The sequence below is a fragment of the Colossoma macropomum genome, unplaced genomic scaffold, assembly GCF_904425465.1.
Source record: "Colossoma macropomum unplaced genomic scaffold, Colossoma_macropomum, whole genome shotgun sequence".
In the NCBI taxonomy this organism is placed as follows: domain Eukaryota; kingdom Metazoa; phylum Chordata; class Actinopteri; order Characiformes; family Serrasalmidae; genus Colossoma; species Colossoma macropomum.
Window position 1 is genome coordinate 13,537,988 of NW_023494791.1, and position 27,771 is coordinate 13,565,758.

Genomic DNA, 27,771 nt, shown 5'->3' on the forward strand with positions numbered 1-27,771 from the left:
ATTAAGGGAGACTCACAGGCCAACTATGTGTGAAGAGCTGTTAACTCGTAGGAGTTGCTCTGTAAACTCATTTTACAGTGGGTTAAAGAGTTTCCCCAGTCTTTCGTAGATAAGGTTGGCTAAAAGACATATACACATCTCCCTAGAGGTAGAGGTTTGAGTAAGAGGAAAAGTGAAACTTGAATGAGTTACAAGATTAAGAGAGAATCATCTGAAAGAAAAGTTTGATGTACTATGTAAACACTGTTGCAGTTTTAAAATATGCAGTTCCATGTTGTCATATGGCAACTTAGCTGTGAAAACACTCTTTTGAATTCATAGTCTTGATGTCACACAACCAAGATGTCACATCCCAAACATGATGCCACAACCTTGAACATACTTACATAAGTTTATGCAGTCTGTAGCAGAGTTATTGGAGTGGACCACAATGGAACGTTGTGCTGTTCATGGCTGTCAGGAAGTAAAAATATCATATAATATAACATGCAACCTTCTGAGCAATTCAGACATCCGATTCAGCCTAAAGTCTATTCAGACAGCGATTCAGTCTAAAGTTTCATTTTTACAATGTTCCTGAGGATTTTGGTGTGAACCTAACAGTTTGTTCTAAACATTTCAGCCCGACTCCTTTATGAAGGACAAACTAGGGCAGCAAATCAGAACAGAGTTCATTTATATAGTGTCACTGTCTCACATAAACCTTGTATCTTTCAAACCTTTCAAAAATTGTTTCATTAACTTCCATTACAAGTTAACAAAGTTTTTTTTCCTTTTCCTGTGAAGATGCCATTTTGAAAATGCAAGGTTTTGTTCTGACAGTGATAATATATCTAAAAGACACTGTAACAAAACAGCTTGTTTAATCATAAGGGATAAAGAGGCTAGAAAATGGTAATGTATGAATCTATTACAACTGTTTTTAGTACATAAAACCACATAAGCATTATAATTGGCTATCAGAGGGAAAAAATACAAGAAAATTGAATATGGGAGCTTTAAAGAAACACTGTTTTTTGTATTTGTGTCGACTGATGCATGAATAAAAGACAGAGATGTGTCAGCAGGGAGTTATAGAGCACCTTATTTGCGCTCTCTCCCTCCCTTCCTCCCTCCCTCCCTCCTGACACTGACTGCCCTCTGTCACTTTTCAGCTTTGTTTGACATCTCTCTCGCTCCTGTTGATTGAATGCAGTTAATGCATTGCCAACTCTAAATGCAGTGCACAGTCTGTCCCTTACTGCACCTAAGGCTGCTCCTGCAAGAGACGCCCACGCAGGAGAGGCTAGATGTGTAGAATATGTGGCTCTGGTTGTCTATGTGGCTCTTCTTTTTTCAGTTTCTACTGAAAAACACAGCAACATAAGCAGACAATCACCAGTGGAATGTACCTCTACAAACAAGGAAGCAGGGCTAAGTCGGTGTAATTGTGTTGTACACACCTTGTGTTGAAAGAGCCGCTCCTACGCTCGAGGAACTGATACTCTATTTAGTTTCACATGGAATCGTTTAAAAGGCTCCTTACGTAAGCACTCTTAATTGTCCCTGGTGTTTAGCAAACACTACTCAAATAAAAGTCTGTGCCATGTCATATTGTGCTATATATACTGCCTGTCAGATTTCCAAAATATTTTAATAGAAATGAGCACACCTTCTTTGACAGTCAGCAATGACGTAGCTTATTAAAGAGCCCATCTTTTATTTTTTCCCTCTGATGTCAACTTCAAATGTTTAAATGATTGTATGCACAAAAATATCATAATTCCTTTTTTACATGACCATTTTCCAACGTCTCTTTATCACTTAGAATTAAACAGGCTGTCTTCAGAATGACTGTGTGGGGCTAAGCCCATGTATGCTGAATAGGCGGGTATGTAAATGTGTTAATTTTTGTGACATCATAAACACAGTGAATTCAAAATAGACTATTTTAGACTAGCTTAGTTTCCATACATGGAGTGTGTGGACTACAGAGTGAACAGTACATGTTGACACTGTTTACATGTTACATTAAACTGTTTTATTTCAACAATTGTGGATTTTTTCCATGATATGGGCCCTTTAAAGACTAAGAAAGTTTATTTTAAAGTAAAGAATATCACCCATAAGTATTTTTGATCATATCTGTGACAGTGCTACATTGCTTGGTAATAGTGCCAAAACCCACACAATCCATCACCTTGTTGTGATGTCAGCACTCATCAGATGCTCAGACTTCAAGATATTTAAACCACCTTTGGCCCAGAAGATTTTGAGTATGGTATTTATGTCCATGTCCTATGGCGTTCATTTTGTGCCAAAAGTTTCAAATAGAATTATAACATCCACGAGCAAAATGTTAGGAATAAAAAAGTCCAAAATATGTTGCAAATACAAATAATGAGCGGTAAATCAAACTTAATTTTTCAAAAAGATTTCTTCTCATTTTCAATGATTCTGATATAAATTTATTAGTCCTTTTGCCAGTTTTTGCTTTCATCTCTTTCTGTTTGCTGATACATTTTTCTCTTCTGTAATTGCTATTTTGCTTCTGATGCTGTGGGTCGAGGGAAATAACGTTAAGACAGGACTGGCATAAACATGGTAGAGTGAAAAATACTGCTTATTACTGCCAGCTTCTGCTGCCGTGAGATAGCAGATAGGCGGTAATGTTTAATCACTACAAAGGGAATGAAGTTAACATGTCATGATTGGCCGTTCCATTGTAGTGTTGTAAAGGCATTTATTTCAGTCTCTTCTTGTTTCTACCCACAGAGTGCCTGCGTGTCAGTCACTGAAACAGGCTTTGTATCTTAGCATGCCCGTTTACAGAATGCTGCTGCTCCAAATCACTGTTGTTACATTAATGCAGTGAACCAACGTCAGATATTAAGAAGTTTTGTTCCATTACCAGTATGGCGCTCCTAGTTAGCCTTACAGGACACAGCTGGGCTAGTGAGCGCTAGCAGTTGCAAACTTGAAATGTGGTACAACTTTGATCATTCATAAACAACTAAGTTTATGTTCAACAGTGCCCAAAATAACAGTTATATCTTTTTATCCAGGTCGACACAGGACCAATAAACAAGTGTCACAATAATAGTTTAAAAGAAAATGACAAACATTGCTCATAACGTCAGATATGCCAGTACAATGCAGCACTCAGTACACTCAGTACTGGGGCAGTTCATGCTGAGTGGCTACATGTTCAGAAGACCTGTGACTCCAAATCAGTTGAATAGAAAGTACAGTTCAACGCCCTCTTCTAAGACCCGCCCCCTTTTAAGAAGTGCCTGAAGTCAGAAGCAAAAGAGCGATTCCAGAAGCTAAATATCATCAGCAGCAAAATCAGCAAATATAAAAACATGAAAGCAAAAACTGACAAAATGAGTAGTACATTTATACCCAAATGAGCAAAAATAAGTAGAAATCTTTTTTAAAAAAATAAGTTTGATTTAAATCTAATTATTTGTATTTGCATCACATTTCTGACATGTGAAAATCTGCTCAGATGTCAGGTATTTTTTCTCACTTCTTGGACATAAGACTCTTTTGATTCCTGACACTGACATGTGTTTGTATCTGTGTGTATCAGGGCTGTGGGGGTGTAGGCGCTTCAGTGGCACTGCACTGAACTACAGCACGCTATTGCTGGAGGAGGAGGCTGGAGTGCTGTATGTTGGAGCCAGAGGGGCTCTGTATGCCCTGCAGGCCGATAATATCTCCAACTCCAGTCAGACGGTGAGTACAACCCAACTGCCCTGCACAGCACACCCTCACTACAGCTTCCTTCATGAGTCTTTGTATTGTAATAACCTGTATGACTCACAGAAGACTGTCTGTAGTTTTACGGAGAAAAAACAGATGGAATTTCTGATGTCAGAACAGAAAATTAAGTTTACAAACTTAATATATCAAAGTAGAGGAAGGAGAAACGTTGCTCAGGAAGTGCCTCAATGAGATTTAACAATTAAAGAATATTTTACTTCTTCAGATTGACTGGGAGGCACCAGAAGATCAGAAGCAGCTCTGCCTTAACAAAGGGAAAGATAACAAGGTCAAGATCTTCATCTTTACTCTTTTGCTTAGACCTTTCCACATTTCTCTCCCCTTTACTGACACACTTTTATTCCTTTTTACAGACAGAGTGTTTTAACCATATCCGCTTCCTGCAGAGATTCAACAGCACCCACTTATATACTTGTGGGACTCATGCATTCAGCCCACTGTGTGCATATATTGTAAGTAATTGCAAACTCAGTAGGATTCCAGATCTGACGTATCATAATTTTGTTCTCTTTTTAAGCTGTCACTTCCTCCTTACTGGATAAGCTAAACCTTTTTTCAGTTTGTTTAATGTGTTTATTCTCCTGTGTTTTTAAGGATGATAAAGAGTTTAGGATTTCCTCTGTGTTTGAGGAAGGTCGGGAGAGGTGCCCTTATGACCCTGCTAAAGGCTACACCGGCCTGCTTATTGGTAAGGTCTTTTTCACTGTAGCCAAATTCCACAGAATAATCCACTTCGAAACAGTGTATTGAAATTTACAACACCCCTTTGCCTCTTCTGGACATCTCTCATTTACTGTCCTTTGTGGAAATCACTGTCCGTGACCAAAACTAGGCATCTGGATGGGTTCTACCAGCATACAGTGGACTGTGACGGGGTGGGGCTTATGATAGACAAATACTCAAATAGATAGGCTGTTTTTCTTAAAGGCCCAATATCCAACATTTTTTTTGTATTTTTTACCCACTTATTACATTTGTTTGGTTTACCTACCAAAAACAGGCATAAGTATGAGTATTTTCCAGCCTCTCTTTATCTCTTAGAATTTAACATGCTGTTTTTTTTTTACAGTATCTTCAAGACTAATGTAAGATAAGTTAGCTCTGTTTTGATTGGCTGTCCAGTATTGTGCCTCATTTAAAAAGCATTCGGAGCTGAAACACCCCTTAGAACTTCAATGCAAACAGAGGTTAAACATCTGTAGGCTGAATAGGTGGATGGATGTAAGTGAGTTGGTTCTCGTGGCATCACAGAAATAATGAATTCAAAATGGGCTGCTTTTGCAGTAAAGTATCCATATGTGGACTGTGTGGACTGGAGAGTGAATGGAATGTTATGAAACTTTAACAGTGTTGACATATTACTTCAAACTGCTAATATCTTCCAACCACACTTTTGCATCCTCATTAAGTATTACACCTAATTCACCTGTAACCAAGCAATGAAGTTTAATGCAACTATATTGCTTTGCAAAATGTGAATAAACTTTCTTGTTAATCAATTTTTACATCCTCATTGTCCAAAGGTTATTAATAAATAAATAAAGCACTTTGAGTGACCGCAGTGTATGAAAGATGCTGTATAAATAAATTTGCCTTGCCTCCCCTAAATCTCAATAATTAAACTGTGATATAATTGCCATAATTATACTATGGTATAATTGCAATAATTATACAGTTCGGCCTAGTGCCTACGACTGGAGCACATCAGTGCCCATATCTTACACTATAACACTCCCTTTCATGTATCATTGCATAATTATTAAGCTCTTCCTACAATATTGGACCTGTTCCTCTTTTCAGATGGGCAAATTTACACAGCGTCTCAGTACGAGTTCTGGAGCTCTCCAGACATTCGCCGGAACTCGCCGAACCCCACACTGAGGACAGAGGAGGCCCCCACACGCTGGCTTTATGGTCAGTGCATCACAGCATATGGAAAATATATCTGCTCTACAGCTACCATCAGTGTATTTATAGACATCTGCTGTATCACTGCTCTCCTGTTTAACAGCCTTCCATGCCCACTTCATGATTTACTGTTTACATCACATGCTTACCTACAACACTGTAAGAAATGAAGTCGTGTCATGTAATGCTTTAGCTCAATTTGCAGTGCTGTATTTTATCATTGGTTTCTGCAGTGGTTCAGCAGGGATAAAGGTAATTTTCTCCACACTGAACGCACCCTGTATTAACGTGTTGTGTGCTCCCCTGTAGAGGCTGATTTTGTGGGCTCTGCGCTGGTGAGAGAGAGTGTGAACAGCTCTGTGGGAGACGACGATAAGATCTATTTCTTTTTCACGGAAAAGAGTCAGGAACACAGTCCGTACTTCAGCCACAGCAGGGTGGCGCGGGTGGGCCGTGTGTGTAAGGTATGAAACTAAACCCTCATTCTCAGCACACGTTCTTAACCTACAATGCTGCTTCATATCCCATCACAAATGTGTGGAAGCTATAGCAGTTCATTTGCTCAAGCGCTGATGAAGTAGGGGTCAGCAACCATTTTCTCTCTGAGCATGCCTTCACATAATTGGAAACATAATGATTTGGTGTTGTAATCCTACACATGCCCTCCATGTTGTATCTGCTCAAATAGTACCCAGTCACCAGGATTCAGGTCAAATGTTCATATCCATTTTCACTTTGCTGTGTGAAATACATCCATTTGCACTTGAGGCTGTGAAATTGTGTCCACACACACATACACACACTGATCTTTAGACTTTGTGAGGACATGGGGTCATACATACAGACGGGTGACAATTTAAAGGAAAGCCCTGAATGATGAGTGGAGAAACATAGGAGATGCTTCCAGATAGTTGGAGTGAATTATACAGTTAAGCAGTTAACATTGTGCTCTGTGGGATGTGGAAAAATGCTAAGCAGATCCCGCTGACCTCAATTTTGGATCAGGATGGCATGAGGAAAAGATCAAAGTGACTTTGAAAGAGGATTCATCATTGGGGCACTGATGGCAGGTGTTCAGTCGCAACTGGCTTGTGTTTAGAAACAGTGACTAAAGTGACATCTGCATATAAATCTATTGGAAAGACATCAGTAAATAAGGTTGAAAATTGTGGTCGAAAGCATACATTCAATAACAATAATGCTCGTGCATTAGTAGAACAGCAGCTGTTGCTCAGGTGACTGAGAATATCAGTGCAGAACATGAGACTAAGCCAGCAACAACAGTCCATCTACAGCTACATAGAGAGGGATAATATTAGTTGTGAACCATTACAATTAGAGTTAGGCCTTCAGTTCAGGCCATAAATGGCAAAAATGAGAAAAAACACCTGTAAGATGGTGCTAATGGCAACTCACATGAACATTTTTGGTCATTCTAGATTAAATACGGATGGATTTGAAGCTTGTACAAGACATATTAATGAGTATTTTGTCTTGTATGAAGCAGTTTTACAGTGACTCTTTCAGTAAAGAAAGCTGGCATGGACCTGCTGCCATACTGGTCGGGCTACCACTCATAGCCACGATAAGCAACATGTCTAGGACTTCCAGAAAGCCTAGAGAGATGTTTTTTCTTCTAGGTTTTGGTCCATCCCATTGTAGATCAAAACATAATTAGTGGATTCCGCTGTCACATCCCATTTATGTTGGTTAATCTGACACATTAGGCCTTCAGTTTAGCTCATGAAGTCTTCACAAACGGGAGAGCTCACTTTATCTACCTAGATACCACAGAAAATCCTTACTGGATATTATAGTAGAGTTACAGTTCACAGTCACCAGATCTCAACCCAACTGGACACCTGTGGACATGTTAGACAGTGCTTGAAAATATATGAAAATAAACACATACACACAAATGCCACTGTGTGGAATGGAATGGCAGATGTGTATGTGTGTGACTGCATGTGCTTGAGTGTCTCAGCTCGGAGAGGACTTTGTCCTCAGAATGCTCTTCATTTGAAGTGTGAATCTCTACAGGGTCCCTAATAGGGTTTTCACAGCAGCACTGTTGCCAGGCATCTCTCTCACAGGCACCTCTGTTCCCCAGACACTCCACTCTGTCTTCCCTTCCACTCTCATGGTCTACCTTTACACTCCGATCAAAGCACCAGTCTCTGATGACTACAAGCTCCCTACTTTCACTCTATTTATTTATTTATTTATTTATTAAACAATTTATTCATTGTCTCTCTCAGTGATCACCAGCGTTCAGTCAGGTGCTGTATAGTACACCCTACACCCGGTCAAAGCCTATTAGAGTGTAGACTCCATCTGTTTACTTGGGCAGGATGCTCTGCCATGGCTTCCATTAGGAATTTGGCATAGTCTTCAAGGTCAGGATGCAGCTGGTTGCTTCTTTAATGCTGCAGTGACAGTGATCATCAACCAACACTAAACTATATTTCCCATAGACCTAAAATTGACTCTTCCAACAGTAGCAGACTTAACTTTAATTTCATTCTGCAAGGTTGTTAAGCAGTGCTCTATACTGTGTCCTACATACTGATCATGGGATGTTGGTTAAGAGAGCTCATGGTGATCAATCTATTCATTTTAAAGGCACTGAAACATCATTATGAAACAGAAGACAACACACATCAGGTTTTTTATTTTGACTTATAGCTGTGCAGTCATTGGCATCTCTAACATAGCTCCTGATCTGTAAAATGCCTGAATACCCTGAGTATTTCACTTTGCAGTGTCACCATTAGCATGAGGCTGATTTTAAACTCTGATCTCCTTTTCTTCTGAGCCTTTGCTTTGTTTTAAACCCGTATCACGCCAGAGATGAGAGGTTTCTAGTGTTCCCTGTGGACAAATTTGTGTCTTCTGGCTGTTTGAAAAATAATAACTGGACCTCAAGGAATAAGGACCAAAATCAAGATACATACCAAAAATGGAATGTAAGATTAATTTGTGAATTGCATGAATTACAGGATTATCACAATGTTAGGTTGGCATTTGTGCCTTGAATTAGGTATGTGTGAGCTTGTTTATTTACAAATTTGTAAGGTTTGTGTGAGCTTGTTTATTTGTTGGCGTGGAAATGTAACGGACGCTTGTTTGCAGCGAGCTTGCAGTTTACAGTACTGTGCTGAGCGGACTGTGGGCGGACTTGTGGGCTCTCTGTGCCAGTCCACACAGCGGGGTCACTTTAATGAGGAGATTATCCTTCATTATCTGCATGCTAGCAGCAAAATACACTGCAAACACAGAATCACAGAGGCTCCCTACACCCTACAATTAATCTCTTTACAGAGATCCTCATATAGATCCCCTGGATACCCCTGGAAAATAAAAAAAACAAGTCATTAGAATGTACTGTACTTTTGATGTTGTAGTCTTTTTATTTGTTCCTTACTGTTTAGTTTATTCACTCCTGAACAGAGTCTCTATGCATTATTTTGCCCAAGGATTGTTACTGCTTTAATTTTTTATGTTTATTTTACATTTTTATTTTACTTCAACTGGTTGCAGTACAAGGATCATATAACTGCATTTTTAATCATATAAGATCATATAATTGCAGACATTTTTGCAAATATTCATATACATACATATATTTAAATATTTTCTACATTCATTTTTGCTACATTCTTAGCAAAAAGCATTCTACATAATACCAAGAAAATGTTCAGTGTCTTCTGACAATAGTGGAACCCTTTTTGTGCTGTACAGAATCATTTTTTGAACTATAGATTAATACAACCATCTTTAAAGATCCATATGCATCATGCAGAAGGCCATGACAAAGAACCAGTTAAAGGGGAGTTCCACTGATTTTTCAAATTTCTACATAATCAAATCATTAAGATACAAACCAAGGGTGGAGACTCCCAGTCCTGGTGGGATGGATACAAGCACATTGTGATTCCTTTCCTGCTCAAACACACCTGATTTAACATGGTAACTAATTACCAGGTTTAGGAGGTGTGTTGAAACAAGCTGTGCTGGACTCTGGCCCTCACCTCCCCACTCCTAATGTAAACAAAGTGATTCAGAGTGGTTTGATGTGCTCATTCTAGGGAAACTCACAAAATCAGAATCTGTAAATCAGTCTGTTCACAGTGGTGGTGATAGGAGCCAGATGTCCAAAAGCGTTTATCGCAGAAAGTTATTACAGGAAATGGTTATGAATATGCTGCCTGATGTCTGAGACATAGTTTTATCATAGTTTTGAGATAAGGCTTTGGCCTAAACCATATTTTTAAAACACATGCAGGGTGGAGAGCTACATGTAGGGTGTCATAAAGCAAAATAATACCCAAAGGAAAAAAAAAATCCTGATTTATCACTATTTTATCATTACCTACAGTAGTAGAAAAACTAGTGTGTGTAAAAGACGTGTGTATGCTCACTGGCCGTTTTAGATAATACATAAAATTGATATATTTGTGTTGTAGACGTCGGGACCCCTGGTTCCTATTGTAAAGAACTACCATTGCAAAGCAATCTGAGTCTGAGTAAGTTTTACTGCTCTGAATTACTTTATTTTTATATTTCAACAATTTAATTATTCAGCAGTTTTGGAAATTCAGTGGAATTCCCCTTTAAGCATTCAGATGATTCTCTGAGCTGTCATAGTTCAATGTATAACCATTAGCTTTTCTTATAACCCTCAAAGAAACTTTCATATATAAGATATTATATAAATTATTTAATATATAAATTAAATATATTTATTTTGGAAGAATAGGCTCCAGCACCCCACCGCAACCCAGAAGGATAAGCGGTTTAGATGATGTATGTATGTATGTATGTATTTTGGAAGACATTCAGAAGTTCAGAAGTTTTCTTTTCACTAGCTTACAGTAGAGGATGTTTGGCTGTTTTTGTGGTGCATTTCACTGCAGCCCACTGCACTGGGCCTGTTACAACACACTGGCCCTGGGGAGGCTCCAAATTGGAGAAAAATGCATGCAGAGGCATTTGGTGTAGGGTCCAATAAGAATTATTCTCCTCTGGGAGGCAGCGTGTAAATTAAATTTGCTCGATCCACCTGACGGGATGTACAATTTCTTCACTTGAGAAAAAAAAAACTCCCAATCCAATCCAGCCTGCTCCCATTTCCCACCATCACACTGACAGCGGAATAAAGTACCACTGCCAAGAGCGAGTAAGTGATCCATGTAAAAAAAAAAAGGAAAACTCAAACTTATGTGTGCTGCACATTTGACAGCCTCAGTTTTCCTTACTAGAATTTACTGCTGATTTTTCTAGCCTTGAATGGCAGGATTGAGCTTTTATTGACCATTGTATGTGCTATCTTGTTGTGTAAGTGTATTCTCATGTGTATCTTATGAACTTGAGGCTTGAAAACCTCATTACCAACACCACAAGTCTCAACAGGCCTGCAAATTACTGCAAAATAAGGAGATAGCATATTGAAAACAAAGTAGTGTACATGAGTATAGATTGTTAGCGTGAAATATCGATCATTTTGGTCCCGAAAATGTTTTAATTTTTAAAAATTTAGTATTAATGATGAATGGTCTAGTACTTTATGGCGTGCAACTTATTAATTCTTGCCACTTTTTTCATTTATTTTCTTGATGCTTTGGTTCAGCATGACTGTGTGAAATCCCTCTCCTTGTTATAGTAATGAGGACTCCTGTTCTGTCTGTGCTCTCATCCTGCAGAGTGACAGAGGAGGTCTTCTGACCCTACAGAAGAAGTGGACGTCCTTCCTGAAGGCCCGGCTGGTGTGCTCTCTGCCTGATTATGAGTTCCACTTTAACGTGTTGCGCAGTGTGTTCGTGCTGGAGGGTCTCAGGACTCAGGACACAGTGCTTTATGGCATCTTCGGCCTGGAGTGGTAAGCACATGAAGTCTGTGCACACCTTCATTTGGTACCTTTGCTCCATTTGTTGTGTTTGTTCATGTGAATAAGGCTTTGTCAACTGATTAGGCCATTTTAATAACATTTTAGTAACTGATTAATCTGTCTGCTAATCTAAACGCCCCGCTCTATCATCTGGTTATTTGGCTTTCTTACATTCTCAATTTTAGTAATTTAAGTATGCTCTTAAAAAAGATGTTTTTTTCCAGGGGTTGTTTAGTAAAGACAAATGTTCTAAATAGAATCATGAACACCATTTAATCATGCAAATGGTTCTTTAATCATGCAAATGGAGCTGTTGTTGGCCACAGCCACGCCGTACATAAGCAAAGTTTTTCTCTAACCGCTTGCTACTCAGCTCACATCTTACTCTCCTAGCTATCAGACCCCCTTGACTGACTCTCAGTTCTTCCTGCTCTACACACATATCCCCCTGGGGAAACTAGCCCCACCTTAACGATAAGAGTCCTTATCAGAATAACTCATGTATAAATGCTGAAGAACAAATAACTTAAAACTAACATGTAAACATTTCTTAAACATTCAGCAACAGTTTTGTAATGAACAGGCTCAAAATTTAGCGTGCTGGATTCTTGAGCAAATATGATAAGTTGCCTACATACATAAACATAGCTTATATACACAAATTAATTACCTTGGCAGCGTAGTACATTTTATGCATAATAGAAATGCATCCATTAATTTTTGATGCTGCCTAATAAACTATCACTAACCAATGAATAGTACTACCAAATGCACACATAGCTAGTGGCAGATAATTGCAGTTTGGGTGTTTGTTGTGTTTGCCATTTTTAATAAGGCTCAAATTGTTTATTGTTTAGTGAGTTTTTAAATATAGTTTTTCTCTCTGCATTAAGTCTATAGTCTGAATTTTGGAGAAAAAAAGAATTTTAAAAAGAACAGACACTGCTACTAAAATGTTGATGTATCTTCCTGATGGTTTGAGTGCAGACCTGCTTGTTGCTCAGTATCTGATTCTGGCAGTCCTCTTGCAGAAGCCATTTCATGAATGAATTATTAATTAAATATTTAATAAGCATTTAGAGCTGCGCTATGTACGATTTTTTTTTAAATGAAAGAAGTAGCATTACTGAGTCAGTAGAAAACAACACACTATAATATGGTGTGCCTGCGCTGCTGTGAGTCGGCCTCTAAAGCCTGAAATAATAATTTGTCTCAAGTCAGATTTTGCAGGAGTTTTTTGGACCACCTCATACATCTTTATGTTTTAACCTCCCACACAGGCTGAAAAAGATGTTTATGTCTCAAATGCAAATTTAACATTATATTGATGAAGATATTGTGACAATAGTAAATTCTCACTTTCATCCTCTGGAGACACATCCTTCACCAAGTTTTGACCGAATTCTCTTTGGATACTCTTTCAACGCGTTTGTAGTCATCAGATTCATCCGCTTGGGGAAGAGGTCCAAAGCACAACCCACATTACAAAATGTTCTTCCCCACATTGCCTGCAATTACATATTTCCACCAGAGAGATTTACAAATTCCAAAAATGTTCATAGTGCAGCTTTAAAAAACTAATTACACTTTTGGGATGTGTATCTTTCTTAAATGAACTAAGAGTTAATTATTAAATTAAAAAAACTCACATTAGTAATTATTTTCTGTGTCCATAATTTTGATGATCAACTATGCCTAAGCATTGATGCCCTACTTGTGAATATTCATATAGTGCAATGAAAATCAGGCCTTGTGCCCACTCATTGTTGCTTTAGTAGAGGCATGATTGCGTTTCATGAAAACAAGAGCTACATCTAAGAAACAGCCCAGCTTTTTCAATCTGAACTCTTGATTGAATTGAGCGGGCAGCTGAGATGGAGGCGAGCTCCTCATATGTAATGTATTCTGGCAGTTGTACAAGAAGGCTCCAGCCTTTCTGATCCTGAGTTTGAGTGGGGGTGGCGTGTGGCTGACTCCGATGTGCCCCTTCGCTCAATAGCATCGGGATGGATGTGGTGAGGTGCCAGTCTGTTAGTGAGCTCAGCTGTCCGTTTGGACACGCTCCTCAGGTCCGGCGTGCCTGAACCGGCCGCCACAGCCCAGGCTGAAGCTCACTCCACCAGTACAATCCTGGGGAAAATGGCTGACATGTTTTCTGGCTGCCTGGAGTGCGCGTTATCTTTTATTCATAAGCAGGTCGGCTTTGCCGAGCTGATGTAAAGATGTGCCAGGGAAAAGCCCTGAAAATCCTGGCTCTGCTTCTCTACAAATATTATTGCGCAAACCTTAAAGGGCTCATTTCATGGAAAGCCAAATTCTCCTTTCTTTTAAAGGAAAAGTGCATGATGTATTGTTAAAGTTTCAAAATATACCGTTCACTTCTTAGTCATTAAAGTCCATATATGGATAAAAAAACAGCCTATTTTGGGTTTTTTTGTGATGTCACAAAATCTAATACATATTACAAATTACATGTATCTGCCTATTCTGCCTACAGCAGTTCAGATCACCCATTCACACTGAAGATATAAGGAGTGTTTTAGCCTCAACTTGTTTTTGATTGAGACACAATACAAGGCAGCCAATCAGAACAGAGAACATTTACATAAAGTACTGTGGAAAAATCAAAAACCACATTTATTTAATTTCCAATCCAGTCATTCATTCATTTTGCAGTGTCCAGAAAGAAGCGGAAAACATACATTTGACAGAAAATTACGCTGAAGTCTCTGTATGTATAATATCAGAATTTAGTATTAGTGTGCTCACACTTTGCCTTTATTACAGCTGCCTTTTTCTCAGAAGACTTGCATTCAGATTTTTAAAGAAACCTACAGGGATATTTTTCCACAACTACAAAGTTCAGGCTTAGAAGTTGGTTACATTTTCTGCATATCATGACACAAGCGATATTAAGCACATTCAGTGATGGTAAGGTCTGGACTCTGGGTTGGTCAGGCCATTGTTCTGAGAACACCAGCAGTTTCTTGTTTAATTTGCAGATTTTCTTTTTTGTCTGTTTCCTTTTCTCAGTAACGGCTTTTTCACAGCTACCCATCCTTTCAGGCTCATAGTGTTGAGTTGTCTTCTCACAGTGGAAGGATGGACAGAAACACCTGCAGATTTTTTCAGATCTAAAGCAAGACTGGAGCTTGATTTTCTCCTTTTCTCAAAGATGAAAGTACTGTTTATCTGATGGTAATACTTTTGGTGGTCAACCAGGTCTTGCATTGTTGTTAGGAGTCTCATTTTCTCTGTCTTTTATTCATTTTTTTTTTGAACACCAGCTTTTGAAACTCCTGTTTTTCTTAGACCTTTCTCTTCCTTATGCAAGTGGATTATCTCCTTAGTCCTCATAAAAGTGAATAACTTGCACTTATTTGTACTTCATGGCTAATTGGACTGGAAATTAAATAATGAAGGGTGGTCTCTGATTATGCAGCACTGTATATTTCCATATTCAGCTTAAAGCACTTTAGCCCACCCATTTACACTAAAGTTAGTCAGCATGGACTGCTTTTTGAATGAGACACAATACATGGCAGCCAGTCACAACAGTCATTTACATATGTTAGTCTTAAAAGCAGTCTAAGGGATAAAGTGAGGTTGGAAAGCAGTAATGTAAAAATTATGTACAAATAATGTAAGTATTATGATGAGCAGCATAAGTGGACCATTTTAAAACTGTGTTCTTCAGGTGTCGTCTGTAGTGTAGAAACTGGTGTCTATTTCTTACTTCAGCAAGTAAGCTGGAAGGTTAAATGTATCTAATGGCATCTGGCCTCCTTTAACAATAACCTTTGTTGTGCCAAGCTAAAAATTTAGCAAACAGGTCTTAAAGTGTACAAAGCAACACTGCGATTTGCCCTGAGGCAGTTTCTGCGTGTCAGGTCGACAGGAGAAGAGCTGTTCTGATGAGTTGGCAGGCTGTGGTGAGATATGACAAGTGCAAGCTTATGAGGTAGCGAGAGATGGATGAATGGACAAAGCAGAGCATGGTGACTGCTGACTCAGAGAGAACGAGGGAGAGGTGGTAGAATGAAGGAGGATAAAGGGAGAGAGAGGGAGAGTATTAGTCTGTCAGATGAGCGCTGAAGAACTGTTTGTGGTGACCTGCAAGGTCAAAATGAACTGTTTTTTTGTTTTTTTCCTTTTAACGAACTTGACCAGAGCGTATATGTGTGTGTGACCATTGACTGTGCATTGTTTGTGCAGTTCCTGAGGCTCTGGTGAGAAAGAATCAAGCATAGGCTCTTAAATGAAAGTCCTCCCCTCTCCCAGTCTCTTATTACTTTTTCATTATCTGCCCCTCCTCTTTAAAGCAGTTTCCATCTCTTTTTTTCCCTCCCATGTCGTTCCCTCTCTCTCTCTCCACTCTTCTTCAGTCACTGCTAATATATGCTCGGTTCTCCTTGTCTCTCTCTGTGTCTACCCTCTTTCTTTCCACTTGTCAGATGAATGCAGTGCTGCTCTTGATGAGCTTTGTCTCTGTCCCGCTCTCTCGCCCCCATCCTTCTACCTTCCCTCACCTCTCCTGCACGCTTTTTGATAAATCTGTAATCTATTTTCATGTTGCCATGGTTACGCTCTGGGCTTATGGAGGCTCTGTGCCGGCATGCCAAGACCTTGAGAAACAAAGAGATCAGCCGAGGCTCAGAGGCAGAGCGCAAGAGAGAAAAAGAGAGAGGCAGAGAGGGAGAGACAGAGAGAGAGAGAGAGAGCTCTTCAGCTGCTAAAGCCAGCACACCCACTGCAAAACTCCATCAGACCTGGAGTGATTCACTGCTTTCCACAACGCAACTTTTTTTCCCTTCCCCAGCCCTCAGTATTGTTCCTCCGAAACATTTTAAAAAAATGACAAATGTGCTCATTCATTCACACATTAGCTGGAGCTTTTCTCCAGCTCTGCAGTGAATTAGGCACCTGAACATTCTGTATTGCTGCTTGAAGGTTGAATTAAGCACTCTTATTATTTTACAGGAAAAACGTCAAAGCTTCAGCCATCTGCCGCTACTCCATCACTGATATCCAGCAGGCCTTCGACGGGCCCTACATGGAGAGTCAGGAGGACACCAGTGCCAAATGGACAGAGTACTCAGGGAAGGTGCCTGAGCCACGGCCCGGCTCGGTAAGCTGTTGGAGTGATCAGAGACACTGCTGTTTCATCGCTGCCCCCCCCAAAAAAAAATAAGAATCTATGTTTTTGTAGAGTTTTATTTCTCTATATCATTTGAACACAGCAGCTGTCCTTTACTTTGTTTAAAAATTTCATGTTGATTGTAGAAATACTTCAGAATCATTTGGAATAAACCCTTTTTATATTAACAGTAAAAGATAATAATCTTTTTGCCTTCTCCTGCAAAGTGAATATTTTGGAGATGGTTTTCTTTTAACAGTGACAATTTGTATTTGTAGCTGAGTGGGTGCAGCTTAAACTAATAACAGCTTTAAGGGGTTGGAAGTTGGTATATTTACAATTTAGTTTTGGCTTGATTATAACCATCTTCCAAGCTAATAATAATAATAATAACACATAACTCAGCAGTAAACCGTCTTTGAATTCATGCCATATTCATATTACATTATAGAGTAACAATGAATGTGACAGAACTTTAAAAAAACTAATGAAAGTTTAATAAAGTGGAATTCCACCATTTTTCTTTTTTATAGTTGTTGAGATCTAAAAAAGTTATTGTTTCATGTCAAATGGTTAATTGTAGAGAAACTTATTCAGATTTGTATTAGTGTTGGTGATAAAGACCAGGGGTTGCAGTGTCTACAACACAAATATAGCCATTTTATTTACTATCCAAAATGACCAGTGAACCTACATTTGTCTTCTAAGTTAGAATACTGATGATGATAAAATAGTGGCAAATCTGAAAGAAGAAAGTTTCTTTGGGGGCTGTTTCGCCTTACAAGTTGATATGTAGGCATTAAATGCTCCGGACAGCTGGTTCCCATCATTACCACTGTGAACTATCCTGACTGTAGGTTTCTCTAGAATGTTGCTTTTCACATCAAACCACTCTGAATGGCTTTGTTTACATTTTAACAACTGAATTATGCAGTCACTCCTCTTTAATAACAAATTATTAATAGAAATAACATTTCAGAAACAACAGAACTGAATGTAGACATTATGCAAAGCACAACAAGTATGTACTACGTACTACAAATGCGCAGATGCGATATATCTGTGAAGCAAAGTCTCTAAGTGCATTTAAACTGATCATTCTCTGTCTCTGAAGAGTCATTCTGTGCCTCCGTGTGTATTTATCTTACTCTAGCTGATGTTATCTTGCCCCATCCCATGAAGAAACAACTGAAGTCAGAGGAAGAGCAAAGCAAGTTTAGGTTAGGGAAACAAAACAAATGAACACAAACAGCACTGGAAATATTTGAACCCGTTATTTATGTCTTTCTAAATAATGTATGTGTATTTGGGAACACCCTTACTAAACTCTGTGGTGCATCTATGGTAGCAGCACCCTTCCCTGCAGTCTCGTCTTACTCCGACCTGCTTATCCTGATCCAGCCCTGCAACTCGACCTGCTGGCTGACTCCTAATGTCAGCAGTACTGCTTGGGTTTCTAAGCACTGAACGCCCTGCATCAGAGTGCGGGTAGAGTGTTGGGATCAGACTCAGAAAAGAAGCCGCGGAGCAAGCCGAAACACACGCCCCAAAAACCCTCAAAGCTCATTGCCATGGAGATTAGGAGTAGGCAGAAAAGCTGGGCTGATAAGTGGTTTGGGTTTTAAAGCCCTGACATTTCTAATGAGCGCCTCTGCAGGCTTGTGACATTTCATGTTTCAGATTCGGTAGATGTTTAGATTGTCTCAGAATTGGTAAGAATAGAGAGTTATAATTTGCCTCATAGCTCAAAGAAGTTTTAGACTTCCAAGACAGCTGTATTGAAGCTGCTGTCTCTTTTTTCCAGTGCTTAAAGCTTCTAAACTTCCACTGATTACAGCCTATTCATTTACATATTTATATATAATTGTGCTAAGCTGAAGACTAAGAATAGCTTAAAATAGTCTCCCTTGATACTGTGACATGGCTAGATGGGAAGAAAACTAGTGGAAATCAAATGATGGCAGGTGCAGGACAAACTGCAGTTCCCCCTGGTCTTCAGGTAGGAAATGCAGTAGGCCAGGGGTGTCCATTATTGGTCCGAAAGTGTGGATTGTCCAATAGGAATATATTTACGTTTACATTTATGGCATTTGGCAGATGCTGTAATCCAGACGGTCTTATAATTTAGTCATGTTAGAGAGGTAGACAAAAGTAGCATTACAAGTCTAGCCCAATGATTGTTATTGGCATAGCATAGTGTGCTATGTTTATCAATATCACTATATGAGCAATATTGATAAGCTGGTATCAACATCAAAGGTCATACTGTTAGGATAGATTGGACGTAGTTAGCATGTTAGCATGGTGGCAAATTTACTGTTGCCATATCCACCCTGTCTAATTTTGTGTAGCTACTACAACATAGTCCAGCTTGGCACTGTTGCATTTTATACATAAAATTCAACTAACATATTAAATCTGGACAAAGATTGCTACAATTTCTCATTAGGTTTAATGGGAAAAGTCAGAAGAGTTTGTTCAGCCTTGCAACATTTGCCTCAGGACACATCTGAGGGTGGTGCATGAGTACGTGAATTGGACCAGTTTGACTTTGTTTCAATTACCCAGCTAACTGAGAAATCCTGCTTTTTTAAAACAGCCCTAAAACTGTTGAGTTGAATTCTGTGTGTTCGAGCAGGAAAATCACCAAGCTGTGCTGGACTGAGGCCCTCAACTCTGCAGTAGGCTCCTTCACTGAGTTGTGAAAGACGTGTTCTGCACAGCTTGACTCATGTCTATCTCCCTTTACTCCTCAGTGCATCACGGATCGGCTCAGGGCCAGAGGCATCAACTTCTCCACTGACCTGCCAGATGACGTGCTGCACTTTGTCCGCCGCCACCCTCTCATGGCCAAGCAGATCCTCCCTGTGGGAGGACGCCCCCTACTGTTTAGGAGGTCTGTGGACTACTCTAAGATCGCTGTGCACAGAGTGACTGCTCTGGATGGCCAGACATACCATATGCTCTTCATTGGAACAGGTGTGGTTTAGTCTCTCACTTCTCCTTCAGTTCAGATCTATTAGATGTTGATCACACTGCATTACTGATGCATGGGGCGATGTTGTGTAGTTTAAAGTCATATTATTGTGGTATGTTGTTTTTCAGTATTATTGATTTTGTTGGGTGTTTATTTGCTACAGATGAGGGCTGGCTACAGAGAGCAGTGGAGGTTAAAGGTCAACTCCACATCATCGAAGAGCTGCAGCTGTTTGAAGAGCCGCAGCCTGTGGACAGCATAGTCATCTCCCAGAAACAGGTCAGCAAATGGATTCATCAAGATATAATGAGTTGCAAATAAAGAGTGGATATATGTGGATAAATACTTACATTTCTTACAGTAGAGTCTTAAATTCCTGAGCCATCTGAGATAATTATATTTAAAAACACTAAAATTAAAATAAACCCAAATTACCATTGTGATATGTATATATATATATATATATATATATATATATATATATATAGTGTTTGAGACACAGAGAAGAGAAATTTCTTGGCTGGCTTATAGAGGTGATACTTTTTACAATACACGATGTGTCACAATATTTTTTCTGACATTAGATAATTTAGAATAGACAAAGTAGTACCACATTTTAAAAATACTATCAAAAAATATGCATCCACTTACTTGTATTCAACATTTCACAGACTGCACTGCACTAAATCTAATTAAACAGGACTAATTATGCCCCCTTTTTAATCAAACATTCAGTTGGGAATTTATTTTTAAGTTATGACAATATCCACAATATACTCAGAAAAGCATATTGTGGGATATTTTGATGTAATTTATTGTGGATGATGTAATTTATTACAGTAATAATAAATATTGTCATATTTTTTATTACAGTAATAATAAATATTGTCATATTGCCTAGCTCTACTGGCCTAAGACTTGTAGCTCTACTGTCATATTGCCTAGCTCTACTGGCCTAAGACTTGTAGATCTACTGTCATATTACATTGCACTGCAAATGGATTTATTTAAGCATGGAAAGGCTCGACTTTGAGAAGCAGTGTTTTTAGATGTGAAATGTGATTTAATATACAAATATCCATATGTATGTTGTCAGTATGAAATGAATCATGTGAATGTCTGGTTGTCCATTTTGACATTTGACCTCTAGATGAGCGTGTACGTGGGCTCGCAGTCCGCAGTCGTGCAGCTGCCCCTGTCTACGTGTCACAGGTACTCCTCCTGTTTCGACTGTGTATTAGCACGGGACCCTTTCTGTGCTTGGGACGGGGAGGAGTGTGTGGAGATCACCTCACACACTGACAGGTATGAGCGCATATGTGTATTTTACTGGGGTCATGGTCCATGTCTTCGCTGCACAGCAGTGCTATGAAATGTTCTGTGTGTGTCTTTCAACATTATTTCTTTATTTCTGTTCATCTGCTATTTTGAAAATGAAGAGGATATTTGAAATTCAGTATTGTCTCATAAGACTGCAGTGGATTCAACCAGAACTAATTGTGTTATCTTTATATGTACAGATTCAATCTGACTCAAGACATCCTGAATGGGAATGAGGGCTGTGAGAACTCTGCAGCAGATGGTATGCATACTCATTTCTCTTTGTATTCATCAGGCACCGGAACCCAAAATGATCAGAGCTGTATAACAGGAGGAACAGTCATTAGAATCATTGCTTAAATGCTGCATTTATAACCCGTGCATCATTTTAAATAGGGCAGAGCTTAAACCTTGTTACACAGTTTATCTTCTGCATATGCATTTGCATTTTGTTCATGTTTTGTTTATCTATTTATTTTAAGTAAGTAAGTAAGTAAAGCAAGTTTTATTGTCTATGTGTCAGAGGCCTATAATTTCCTTTCAATGTATTTCCAAGAGAATTGATCCACAGGATTGACCTTCAATCTATCTTGTATAAACTTGTTAAACAACAAACTACAGCTGTATTAAAAAAATGTTGCTGTTGTCAAGGAAACAAACTTTGTATGGTTGAGAGGCGTTCTAACTGTGCTGTTATTTTGCCATAACAGCACGTTTTTTTCACAGACACTATCACTCCGCCGAGACACCGTTGCTAAGCAACGACTTTGACAGCTGTAGGAGACGCTCAAGCCATTTGAAAGTTTTTACTTCTTACTTTGCCACAAACAGAAAATGGATACTTTTAAGATCACATTTGACCGACAGCCGATTTAGTCAGACTCTGAAGATGAGACGACACTAAATTCCCAAACTGTCATCACCACTGAGCAGCTTTTCAGTTGGCAGCTGTGACAGAAGAACACCTAAACAACCTGGAATTAGCCAGAAATGAACCGAATACCATTCGCCAAACAAAATGGGCTGTAAGATGCTTTACAGACTGGCTGGAACAAAACAACATTAATATTGATCTAGCAAAAGTTGACAAAACTGAGCTAAACTTGATATTGTTGCAGTTTTATGGCTCAGTCCAATTTGGTCAGGTGCGCTTCTGTCACAGCTACTGACTGAAAAGCTTGCTTAGCGGTAATGACAGTTTCGGAATTTGGTGTAAGGAGCTGGAGAATGAACTGCCGGCTGTGCTGCGAGTGAGCGGAGTTCATTACTCCGACATAGCAACAAGCTGCTTGTTAAGGAACTACAATTTGGCGGAAGGAATGTGCAAACATATTAAAGGCCACGTTCACGGCCCAGTTTATTTATTTCTTACTTTATTTATTTAACTGTTGTATAAATGCAATAGAACACGAGAGTAATACGAAATAATACACTTTTCTGAGAAGATTATGGGTATCATCAGAACTAGGGGTGGGGGAAAAAATCGATTCTTAGATACATCGCGATGCGGACGTGGACGATTCTGAATCGATTCATTCAATGTCAAAAATTGATTTTCTAAATATTTAATTTATAACGTAATGTTGACAGACGCAAAGGGCCGAACTTGGTAGTGGGTAAGTGCAGCGCCCGGACAGTCTGTGGCGGCTAATAACAAAAACACAACTGGATGAGCGAGAAATCCGACCGGCTCCCTCTGCATTAAAGCCAGGTTAGATCAGGAGTCACAACACAAATGATAAGAAGAGCCATTTTGACCTTTCAACAAAAATCAAACCACCTTGGGAGCCGCAACATTTAATGTCCAGTATGTCTCAGTATGTGTTAATGTCCTAGTATAGGCTAAACAATATAAACGAAAACGCAGATTTACTCTACTCTGCTTTAAGCTTTAACTATAGCCGCTTTTCTTCCATCTCCACCAGAAAACTTTTCCTGAAAAGTTGAATAGTTTCTTGTAAAATGTCTCTCAGCTTTCGACTGTATTACGAGGCTGAAGTCGTTTCTCACTCTTCAGCTTCTTGCTAAACTTTCCCGTTCCACCTTAAATTCTGACTGAGGCGCCGAAGGTAAATGCGGCACCATTTAAGGTGGAACGGGAAAATTCGAAAGAGAAGCGACTTCATCTTCGCAACTTTTTAGTGTTTCACAGTCTCTCGTTGCAGATTTAACATATCAGGAAACCAACTACGTTTCTTATAAATGCGAATAAGTCCGTTCGTCTCCAAATGTTCTTCTGTCTTTCTCTTTTCCTTTTTCGTTCGCTACTAGCCAGGCGAAACCTAAAATCACTAAAGAAAACAGGTAGGATGGCTATAACGCGCTGCGTGGTCATCCATTACCACTGGATCTTATGTTGGTTGTGCTCTGAACCCTTTCCACAAGCGCATGAAATCTGCAAGCATGTTGAAGGAGTATTAAAAGATAACATTGCCAAAACTTGGCAAAAGGTTTCTTGGGATGGAAGTGAATAATCTGCGATCGTCATCAGATCTTCATCAGTATAATGCTGATTTTGCATTTTGAGACCTCAATATAGAGTTGGACCTTCTTTTTGAGGCTGTGCATGTGATGTTAATACCTAAAGGTGTTTGAAGTGGCCAGAAAAACTCCTGCAAAATCCACCTGATGCATCTGACTTTTAATTCACTATTTCAGGCTTTGTAGGGTGACTTGCAGTTGTGCACAGACACCACATTTTAGTGTTTTTTTTTTCTCCTCACTCAATAATACTGTAATACTTCTTAAGCAAAAATTGTACATAGTGCAGCTTTAAGTAACAGTACAACTGCACTGGAAATCAGTGGAAATTTTGACATTTTTTTCTTAAAACCCTTGTTCTGCTCTGAAAACTTCACGCTTCACAGCAAGCAGAGCGCTGCTATCTTCCTTTCCATGTCACTCAAAATGAAACTACATCAGCAGGTGTGAAGCTGTAACACATGACTGCAGTATACTCACTGATCCCCAATGATTTGTCTGTTCATTTTCAGACCTGGTGTTCCATCGCGTTCGCTCAGTGATGGCAGGGGATGACGTGCTGCTGCAGTGTGAGCTCAGCTCCAATTTGGCCACCCCACAGTGGACGCTGCATGGGCAGGAGCTGCAGGGATACGGACTCAACTCCGGCTACCGCATCGGCACTGATGGCCTGTTGGTGATCGAGGCACGGCCAGACCAGAGCGGCGACTACAGCTGCTTCGCTTTGGAGAGCGGCGTCCGTGTCCCTGTGGTGATCTACACTCTGACTGTCCGTCATGACCTGCCTCCTGTACCTCCCATAGATATGACCCACCCACCTCACCAGAGTGGTACCATCCATCGCACTGCGCAAACATCCAACAGAAGCAACCTGACCCTGCACCCGGCTCCTGCGCCCCATCCTCCACAGCTAGAGTTCCTGTCCTTAAGGAACATGGAGGCCATGTACCTTTCCCTGATCACCATCCTGGGTGGGCTGTGCCTGGTCTTGACCGTAGTCCTGCTGTATGTTGGTTTCTGTGTGCAGACCAGAAGGGGGAAATACTCTCTCCGGGCCGCAGCCCAAGCTGAAAGGAAGAGGAGTGGCCACATGGAGCTGAAGACCATTTCCAGCCACTGTAATGGTAATGTGGACACACATGATGGCCTACTGCAGATTGTTCCTGGAGAAGCACGGGCATCTCCCAATAAAGACTTGCCGCCTGCACCCCCGCTGCCTCCACCTCCGCCAAACTCGGAGTCGGAATACACGAATGGCCTGTCAGCCACCCTGCCCAGCGTCTTACGCAAAATGAACGGCAATAGCTATGTGTTGCTTAGGCAAAGTGATGGAGACACCACGTCTCCTCTATACTACTCTTTCACTGAAGAGCTCAACCGCATCCTGGAGAAGAGGAAGCACACGCAGCTGTGTAACAAACCGGATGAGAGCTCAGTATAATAGCTTCCAAAACATTAGAACTCCCCCTGTGGTCGGGTGGTTTTACTGCAAGTGTCTGCAGAAATGCAAGAGGGCAGTTTGATTCATCTAAAATCTAACTGAAATGGAAAAGAGGTTGATTGATGAAGCTCTTAAACGTTTTTGAACGATAAGACAAGTGTCCTATATTCCTGCCCAATGGCATTTTCAAAACTGGTCTATTGTTGTGAAGCGAACAATACTCACTGAACTTGAAAAACATGAATAGAACAAAAGTTGCGAGTCATAACTCACACAATGGATAATCTACCTCGAAAGAACTTTGGACACATCTGGGACGATATCAATGTGTTCCACCGGGTGAGGCAAACTAGGCATGATGAGATCAGAGCAACAGAAGCTTTTGCATCTACTTCAACAGAGTGGTCTGTGTGGTGAGACCACTGTGTGAAATACAAAGCCGAAGGCCTAGGCAGCAGGACACAGCCTTGTGGAGTATTTCTTCTTTTCAGTTAAAAGAACCACTAGCTGAAGTCTGTATATTTCCAGATAAACATTTGTTCTAGACATGGCTGCTTTTGAGCAATACTGCTGAAGTGCATTCAATGTCATATTGCTTTTGTTGTGATGTTCTGTTATTTATGTCAACACTGATCACACCAGTGACCTGTCAATAACCCAAACTAACAAATGCACTGCACTTAATGTAGCAGTGAACACTGAAAGAGACTAATATTGTGTGAGTCCAGCTTTTATGGCTAATGTTTAAGAAAATGTGAGGATGACAGTATTAACTACTGGGATGCACTTTAGTAGCAATGAGCATTTACCAGAAAATGTGCTGGTTCCGAAAGACATTGGGAATGTTATGGATCAGAATGGAAGTCCTGGTTCTGGATCTTTCACCAATCAACACCATCAGTGGACCGAAGACCATAGTCAAAAGTTCTTTACTAACCACTACAACGAACATTTTTAACTATGAACCACCACATTAATTTGTTTACAGTGACATCCATTCCACAGTAAAGCAATTGAAACACAAAGTAAAGTGTGACCCTTTCAGCAATTCAGACCCGGTCTGTGTCTTGTGTGGTTAGCTTATGGCTGAATCAGTGTTCATAGAAACAGACACAGTTCCCTGCTGACTTCATTGGAGCCCCAGAAATTCCAGGCTGCCAGTTCATGACTTCAGAGGAGCAGTGGTAAGCTGATGTTGCCCCTCTGAGATTATCCTCTTGACACAGGCAATTACGCCCACCTCTTACATCTAGGTATTTTCGTCTTAGGAAGAATCAGAGAAATAGAGCACCAGTGACAAATTGGGCTTATACAGCCTGGAACTGCTGGTAATCGAAGTGGTAAGACATAAATAATCTTACCGTAATGTGTTTAGAGCAAATGAATGTTGTTCTTCTTTGGTATTGGTGGTTAATTGAACTCATGAGTTCCAGTAAGTCAATTTCACTTATTGTGTAATTGTTGTTCCTGGATGAAGCTCAGCTTGGACTATCTCAGGACTTTACTGGCCTATCTCCCAGTATTGTCAAGGAGAAGAGAGCAGCTTGGCTTTGTCTGTTGAAATCTCAATGTAAAGTGAAGTGGAGCTGAACAGAAAGCAGGTTCAGGACACAGCTGAGATGAGCTATGCTGATATTTAGATCAGCTCTTTCTCATCTCTCTCTCTCGCTCTCTCTCTCTCTCTCTCTCTCTCTCTCTCTCTCTCTCTCTGTCTCTCTTTCTATCTCTAGCTTTCTTACTCTGTTTCCCACCATCTGTCTCTGTGTCTCTCTTTCTTTCTCCTCACGCTACACTCTTAAAAAATAAAGATTCCTAAACGATGCTTGGCTTGGATGTACACTGTAAACACGATTCACTCTAAAATTACAGTAATTTACTGGTTAGCGTTTACTTTCTAGTAATGCTTTCTCATTACTTTCTATTGCTAGTAGTTAAGCATTACTTTCACAGTAATAACAGTAAAATATAAAACTGTATATTCACACGATTACTATAATATAGCTGCATTCTGCGGTATACTTACAGTAATAAGCTGTAATTATAATACAGTAATATCCTATATTTTTACATAACATCTATAAAGTGATGCAACACAGTAGTGAGTAATTTATTATAAATTCACATCTGAAAAATGGCTTTTAATTTTACCAGACCTATTAATGTGTTGATGTTTTTTTGAAAATTTCAATTAAAAGTAAAAGATATGCTTAATTTAAAAAACAATATCAATCAATATATTTATTCACAATGTTTTGCAGTTCATATATTAAACTTATAATTTGTTTATGGAATGCTTTTAATTTGCGCAAACATAACCAAATTTGACAATATCAGTAAACAATGCAATTTTTTGTGAACTCTCAGTGTTTCAGCATTTAAACAATCATGAAAAAAGCCGCAAACTTTAAAAATCTTTAGAACACCAACTTGAATTGTTGTTATTAAAACACTTAAAATGTTCTTCGAATATTAAAATGTTTAGTTGCTATCCAATAATGCTGTGCAGTACAGTTTAACAACAACCTCACAGTAATTTGCTGTGTTATGATGGAAAATATCTTAAGATGAGTTAATTACTAGGAAAAATGACATGAGGTTCTTTAAACTAGTGGTTTATTTAAACCATCTCATGTAAACCATCACTATCCACTCAAAGCTTCTTAAGGAAACCAAAAGTGATTGTTCTACAGTATTGCTGCAAAGAACTCTTCACCTTTATTTTTAAGAGTGCATGTTCTCTTTTCTTCCTCTCTCCTTTATTTATTTACCATCTCCCGCTTTGTCTGTTCACTCTCTCTCACCCTCCACTCCTCCTTTCTCATCTGTTTTATTTGACAAATTTCTCTTATTTC

General features: G+C 39.5%; 1 protein-coding gene across 3 annotated transcripts in view; it reads left to right on the forward strand.

Moving 5' to 3' along the window:
- Positions 1–27,771, forward strand: part of sema4ga (sema domain, immunoglobulin domain (Ig), transmembrane domain (TM) and short cytoplasmic domain, (semaphorin) 4Ga) — a 56,059-nt gene that overhangs the window by 24,839 nt on the left and 3,449 nt on the right. For 2 of the 3 annotated variants that reach the window (XM_036573978.1, XM_036573977.1), the window contains exons 4-16: positions 3,575–3,720; positions 3,974–4,036; positions 4,122–4,220; positions 4,363–4,456; positions 5,569–5,682; positions 5,986–6,140; positions 11,379–11,554; positions 16,544–16,691; positions 19,457–19,679; positions 19,841–19,956; positions 20,828–20,982; positions 21,198–21,259; positions 23,991–25,973. In XM_036573978.1, the coding sequence (XP_036429871.1) occupies positions 3,575–3,720; positions 3,974–4,036; positions 4,122–4,220; positions 4,363–4,456; positions 5,569–5,682; positions 5,986–6,140; positions 11,379–11,554; positions 16,544–16,691; positions 19,457–19,679; positions 19,841–19,956; positions 20,828–20,982; positions 21,198–21,259; positions 23,991–24,919 (2,480 nt within the window). In that variant the 3' untranslated portion in view covers positions 24,920–25,973. Of the gene's footprint in view, positions 1–3,574; positions 3,721–3,973; positions 4,037–4,121; positions 4,221–4,362; positions 4,457–5,568; positions 5,683–5,985; positions 6,141–11,378; positions 11,555–16,543; positions 16,692–19,456; positions 19,680–19,840; positions 19,957–20,827; positions 20,983–21,197; positions 21,260–23,990; positions 26,104–27,771 lie in introns of those variants that run through there. The other variant, XR_005007410.1, reaches the window with a different exon arrangement.